The sequence below is a fragment of the Olea europaea genome, chromosome 5 (genome assembly GCF_002742605.1).
Source record: "Olea europaea var. sylvestris chromosome 5, O_europaea_v1, whole genome shotgun sequence".
Taxonomy (NCBI): Eukaryota; Viridiplantae; Streptophyta; class Magnoliopsida; order Lamiales; family Oleaceae; genus Olea; species Olea europaea.
The window spans coordinates 1,154,542-1,161,301 of record NC_036241.1 but is presented as its reverse complement, the minus strand read 5'-3'; the positions used below and the strand labels follow the sequence as shown (position 1 = coordinate 1,161,301).

The window sequence follows — 6,760 nt, the reverse complement described above, 5'->3', positions numbered from 1 at the left end:
TACCCTCTCGAAGCAATTTTACACAAGTCAATTCGAAGTACCTGACGGCTATATTTTGTTACGGCACTGTCTTTTTATGCAAGAAATTGTATAGCAAAATGCAAGGACAAACTCCAATTATAACAAAACTCATCTATACAACTAGGTTAAGTCTAAAACTAATTGAATTTGCATGATACAATGTAAATCAGTCCATACCAGTTGAACCATACAAATGTTAACAAGATTACGACGCCACTCCAGGTCGGGCCTTATTTGGCACGTATCGTCATCAAGAAGGATGAGGAAGCAAACTGCATATGTCTTCCATTCTCTGGAGTTTCAGTAGAAGATGAACTGTGTGAGTTTTAAGTCTATCCAATGGAGCATTGGGACGGCAACATGATCTCGAGACTAGCTGCTTATGTTCTCGAAGAATTCTCGGGGTATTGATGGAGGGCAGTACTTCTTTGCAACAAACTTGTACTGATTCACAACAGGAACGCATTAGTTCAAAGAGTTTATAGAGCTTTTGCTTGTCAGCATTACTATGCATGCACAAAAGATTTAGTGAAAAATATCCACTGCCATTCTTGAAAAGATTATTAACTTGTGCTACTTAGGATTTCGACTAGCAGGACAAGGTATCCCAGGATTTAGACATCCTATTTTTCTACCAGTCTTCTACATTTTCATTCTAGTATGAGAAGCATTAATTGGGACGAAAGAAACTATGCTGACCTTATGCTGACTGTATTTCTCCCGGACTGCAGGTAGACTAGAGTTGTGGCTATTGCAGCAAAGGCCGTGTAATGCCAGAACACAGTCGCGTAACTCAGAAGGCTGATAGAGCGTGTAATGTCGCAGGGTAGTGTTCTGCATTAACGTTAGGAGTCGAATTACTAACAAAGAAACTAGAAATAATAAGAAGAAAAGATTATAGAAAAATTTAAGCAACCAAGCAACATTTCTAAAAGCATACCCAGGGCATCTTTGAAGGGAGAAGAATATATCTGGCTAAGAAGATCGAAGAAGCTGCTATCAAGGATGGGAAAAAGCGAAGCATACTGTAGTCTAGAAGAGACAGTTCTGCAATGTAGTTGGCCAAGCACTCTAAGTGCAGGGATGAAGCCTGGAACATAACGAATGACCAGAAATAAGCAAATTAGAACTGATTAGTACTCTCCTAAGTAATTATTTACATATAATGTAAATGAGATGATACCTCATTGACATCTTGTGCAGCACGAACGAATCTCCTACAAAGAAGTGAAAAGAAAGTCAACACCCAGCATGTCTTAAACTAAAATACTTCTTTCGACGTATAAAAATCCAATGATCACCTCAGGAAACATTTAGTAGTAGGGGCAGTCATTTCAAACTTCAGGTAATTCAGAACAGCAGATTCCATTTGCAAAACCTGTTGGAGTCTTAAACTGCTTAATTGTAGTTCAAAGCTAAAAGCATATTTGAACTTCGTGGAAATCAAAAGATACCTCATCTTTAAAATATGTGTTGTCGGTTATGTAGCAAAACTCTTCCACCTGTGGCGCACAAATCTCTTCATACTTGCTGCAAAGTACAAACTCATATTATGAATTATTTGAGAGAAACGATTGCATTTTTTGGGGCTTAACAAGAAAGGGAAAGAGGGGTGTACGTAGACAGACATAAGAGAGAAATCATTCAGAGTTACAGATATGAACGGAAAAGGAAATAGACAAAATGCCGAATCTTACGATGCAATCATCATGCAAGCCACACCTAGCAATTGCAACTTTTGCCTATCCATGATGTTTCCTGAAAGATAACGATCTATATAGTTGACAGCTAGATATAGTGTATCTGGGATAAGTCTGTACTCCTCAGCAACCTGCAGTTCAACGTTGTTGTCAGACACAAGATTCATGTTGAGCTTAAGGTTGAATTCTTTACGAAAGATGACAGATTAAGTCCTCTACATTAAGATATAAACTCGTTACCTCAACAAGCCAGTCAATAAGAATTGCTCGCATGCTGGGATTGATATCTCTTTGGACTCTTTCCATGAAGTCAGTAGTAGGCCTTTTCTTTGCCTAAATTGCACAAACAAGGGAATACAGTGAACATCATAAAACAAATAATCAGCAAGTTATCATGGAGAAAAGTACTTCCGCTGCACAACACCATGTCAAGCAGTATCCAGATTTCCAGATTTCTTTAGGCAGAACTTTTGAGAACGGACACTTGAAATTGTGAGAGAAATAGAAATAGATGGTCAATGCTACTCCCATTACACTTAAAATTCTTGATACATATTACCAATCACAAACATTACAAAATTTAAATTTCTGGAATCTACAGTGATTCACACTTTTTAAGAATAAACTTTTCCATTTGCATACGACTGTAAAGGAAAAGTTTTTGCCCTATATAATTGAGATAAAATTATCCATTCAACATTATATATGCAACAGTCTTCACGTGCTAACCTGGCACAATAACATGTAACCGATTGCTCATGAGACTAGGATAAATCTGAACATAAAAAAGCTAAGGAGATAATATATTGATCTTTATTTATGTGCGTCATGCTTTAATACTAGTGAAGCATTTCAACTATTTCAACAATTTTCTAAATGGATAAATAGAATTTTAACCTCAGATGCTTGCAGGTGCTTGTAAATGTCACAAGCAATGGTTGCAAATAACTGCGGGTCTTTCAGATTGCCATCAACATCGACAACCATATCATCAGAGTCCAATGCTGCAAGTATTTCTCGCTTGCATATGTTCCCTGCACGCACGATGTAATGAAACATATTTACAAACCATGAAAATCAAAATGTACACACCTACTACCAAGACAAATCAAAAGGTACGGTAAAGAGATCACAATGAACTACCTGCTACTTCCACGCACTCTGAGATGCAGAGCTTGTTGGATGTATTTCGCTCAATGGAATCAACTGCTGTTATTTCATTATTATCTATGTATTCAACCTCTGGACTATTCAAGGAATCACAGGTAGACATAGATTCGTCGATCGAAATTGAAAGACCAACTGATTGATCTGGAGATACATTCATACTGCATGGTGCAGGCGCAACACTAATACTGGAGAGCACTGCATTACTTTTTGAAAAAGCAGTATTTTTACTAGAAACAACCACACTCGGTTTCACATTGGAACAAGGCAGAGTAGGCACTGAGAAGCTTGCATTTGTTGAAGTCGAAGTCGAAGACCCCTTCTTGACGCTCACAATTTTGGCAGTGCACGGTACCTACAAATTTAAACCAATATTCAAATTAATCGCATAATGCTAGAAGAAGAAGATCAGCTTTCGAGTTTGAAGCCAAAACGACAAAAAGTAAATTTGTTTGGCAGCACATTTTTATCTATTCAGTTGCAAAACATTTTCAACTTGAGAAAGTCTATAATATTACTTCTTTAACAAATCAATTCAAAAGTGTAATCCAAATTAGAAACAAAAAGCTCTACATTTGGTGAGAGAAGAAAATAACAGTTCAACAAAGACATTGCCTTGTACGAATTCACTTTCCCAACCTATAAAGGCTCAAGCATCAATCAAGAACATTTTTCTAACTTCTCTTCAAATGAAAGCTCTAAACAATTCGCACTTTCAGCTCATCCTCCCAACAGTTTGGAACGCATTACTAATACAACCAATAAAAGTAATCAAGCTATTTATAGTCGCCTATTGAGTTTATTTTCCTTTGATCCGTAAGGTTTCCTAAAAATCTCAATGGGACAAAGATTTGCACAACTAAGCAGAAAACATTGACAAGAAACGAAATTACTGTTAATCCCACATTTCCCTCAAAATTAGCTTGGTTTATGTGGTGTGTCTGTCTCATACTACAGATATACTAAAGAAGAACCCAGGATTCAAACAATTAATTCCTTCTCCAGAACAATGGATTAATCAAAATTCATCCCTAAGTTTTCTAACGTAATGGAACTACAATTTCGGCTTCAAAAAATTCGAAAACCCATTTTTGACGGGAAATGTGAGAAAAAAATCAGTGAACAAAAAGAAAAATGAAATAGATGTTTGGATGTATGATCTTGTGCATTCATGTATGCATAAAAGCCAAAAAAGGTTTTTATTATCGCCTTGCAGAAGGCATTCTATGATTTGAAGAGCCTATTCTTCATGCAGGATCACCATAAAAACGAACTCGCTAGAGAGATCAACAGTTGGACTTACAATTCTTGATGATTCGGGCAGGGATTTCCGACCCGGATTGGAGGGACCAGAACCATGCCGCTGGTTGGTGATGTTCGCTAGCGCCGGTCGTTTCTTGGCCGCATGCTGAGACGACAAAGCGGCAGCCGCCGTAGCTCCCTTCCCAGAATTCTCTGATCCCGACGATGTTGACGCATGCCGCTTTGCCAGTGATGACGCCGTTGCTGTCGTAGACCTCCTACCCCCACCGGCAGCACTCGCCATTATTATTACTTATGAACAATGGCAAGAACTGAAAATTTGAATCGAAAAACAGGGCTTTAAAAAGGATTTTTCAAGAACCCAACTGGAATTTCCCACTAAAACCTTTCAGAATTTGAAATTAAGCAACTATTCTTAGAAATGGATTTTCTAAAAATTACATTGGCAAGAGAACTCAAAATTTGAGGGGGAAAGTTGGGTTATAAAAGGAATTTTCAAAACCCTGTCGAAATTTTACGCTTTAGGGTTTCAAAAATTGAATTCAACCTCAATTCATGGATTTCAGTAGAAATAGAAAGTGAAGAAGAATGGGTTTAATGGATACTTTAGAGGCGGGGAAAAAGGGTTGATTTGTATTGAGGAAGATCTGGACCGTTGATTGAGTTTGGGTATTCGTTAGAGATGGGGCCCACAGGAGCTGTCCGTTTAAATTGGGGTGTTATGTGGTGACAAGTGATTTAGTGAACGACCAATCAGAAATGAGAAAATTTAAATTGTAATTAACTTGGCAAGTTGTGATTGGTGGTTGAGAGAAAGGCGCTGTTGTTTTAGTGTGTTTTTCGAATTTGAATTCGAATTCGAATTTGAACCGGAGCGGATCTTTCGCTGCATGCCTGCATTGGAAACGCAGAAGACAAGCACGTTGTCCTTAGAATGCAAAAATGACAAAAATAAGTGAAGATTGATATAAGTAGAAAATAAATACTTATTTGTATCAATAATGCTACTTGTACCAAGTTAGATGACAAAAGTGGTTGACAAAATGACGTGTATGGCTGAGAATAAAAACCAATGGACGGTAGGGATTTGGTCTACAATGTTTAACCCACTTACTGACCATTTTATAAAATCTTGACTTCTGACACAGGCACACAAGTAAGGCAGAGGAATTGAGGGCGGCAAAAAAGAGCGGGATTGCAACGAAGCCGGCATTGAACACGATTGCCCATCTTCTCCATCTCTGAAATTGGGTCATTACACACGACGGTACGTTCATGTGGTTGGAGTTTTGAGCTGAAATTTTCCAAAATCTATTTCATTTATTACGTGATTGTTCCCAAACTTGGCTGGTTGCTTGTGTCGTCGACGAAGTCGGCATTGAACGCTATTGCCCATCTTCCCCATCTCCGAAACCGGGTCATGACACAGGAAGGTACGAATTTGTGAATGGAATTTTATTGTTTAAATGAGCTGAAAATTTTGCAATTTTTTTCCAGCGATACATGCTCGTTCCCAAACTTGGCTGGTGGTATTGCCCATTTAGTTCATTACCACTACCAGGTGAGAAGGGTTCTAAATTTATTTGTCTTACCTTAGTAGAAAGTCACGTTCTAGGTATTGTTTGTTTGAATTTCATTTGACATCAGTGTTCTTAGTAGTTTATATATCATGAATATATTTATATTTTGTTGTTTGTTAATGTATTAATAATTATAATTAACATAATCTGCATAATGTACCTTATCCAAAAAAAATAAAATAATCTGAATAATGTAGAGAGTTAAGCTTTATTTTTATTATATAAATTTATTGTGGAACTACTTTTCCTACGCTAAACAAAAAAAAAACATAATTTTTGGGTGATGGTTTATATTTTGTAGGATCTGCCAAATATGGAAGATGTTGTGTTCATGGATTCTGAAAATGAGAATGTCTGCGACAATGTCAATAGTGTGGAAGATGAAAATGTAGAAGGAGATGGTTTGATCGTGCCTGAGGTTGGTATGCAGTTCAAGGATGAAAAAGAACTGTATGCATTTTATGCAAGATATGCTTATACCGTAGGTTTTCCAGTTAGGAAAAGGAGTTCGTCGAAGGATGATGATGGTGTTTTGAGATATGTCACATTCACATGTAGTCGGGAGGGACGAAGAAGTGGTAATACAAGCATTTCTTTGAAGCCACACCCAACAATTCAAACGGGTTGTAAAGCTCGAATATCTGCATCTTTAGATATTCACGGATACTGGAAAATTAACATGGTTCACCTTGACCACAATCATAAGACAAGTCCTACTAAGTCAAGATTGTATCGATGTAATCGAGAATTGAGTGTACACGTGAAACGGAAGCTCGAAGTGAATGATATAGCAGGAATACCACTACATAAAAGTTTTAACTCTGTAGTCGTTGAGTCTGGTGGCTATGAGAATATGGCTTGCGTAGAGAAGGATTGTCGGAACTATATCGAACAAGTGAGACGGCTAAGACTTGGTGAGGGTGACGCACTTGCAATACAGTCTTACTTTTCTGAAATGCAATCACGGTGCTCGGGATTTTATTTCAGTATTGACTTGGATAATGATTTACGCCTAAAGAATGTTTTCTG

General features: G+C 37.6%; 2 protein-coding genes across 2 annotated transcripts in view; one reads left to right on the top strand and one right to left on the bottom strand.

Annotated features, from left to right (window-relative positions):
• On the bottom strand, positions 1-4,743 carry LOC111394360 (cyclin-A1-4-like). Its single transcript, XM_023020131.1, has 11 exons — positions 4,192-4,743; positions 2,865-3,243; positions 2,619-2,755; positions 1,962-2,054; positions 1,719-1,852; positions 1,476-1,551; positions 1,323-1,399; positions 1,205-1,238; positions 962-1,111; positions 721-855; positions 1-465 (listed from the first exon to the last, which is right to left on the bottom strand). The coding sequence occupies exons 1-11, from the start codon at positions 4,432-4,434 to the stop codon at positions 394-396; spliced, it is 1,530 nt and encodes a 509-aa protein (XP_022875899.1). The 5' UTR covers positions 4,435-4,743; the 3' UTR covers positions 1-393.
• A 1,301-nt stretch (positions 4,744-6,044) lies between these two features.
• LOC111394897 (protein FAR1-RELATED SEQUENCE 5-like) overlaps positions 6,045-6,760 on the top strand; it is a 5,224-nt gene continuing 4,508 nt past the window's right edge. Inside the window, exon 1 of the mRNA XM_023020947.1 lies at positions 6,045-6,697. Within this exon, the coding sequence (XP_022876715.1) occupies positions 6,045-6,697 (653 nt within the window). The remainder of the gene's footprint in view (positions 6,698-6,760) is intronic.

Excerpts from the sequence above, each read along its gene's own strand:
- LOC111394360 (XM_023020131.1), bottom strand. The coding sequence starts at position 4,434 with ATGGCGAGTGCTGCCGGTGGGGGTAGGAGGTCTACGACAGCAACGGCG. Across the intron at positions 1,552-1,718 it reads GCTTGCATGATGATTGCATC|CAAGTATGAAGAGATTTGTG; the intron begins GTAAGATTCGGC and ends TGTACTTTGCAG. Across the intron at positions 1,400-1,475 it reads ACACATATTTTAAAGATGAG|GTTTTGCAAATGGAATCTGC; the intron begins GTATCTTTTGAT and ends AGACTCCAACAG.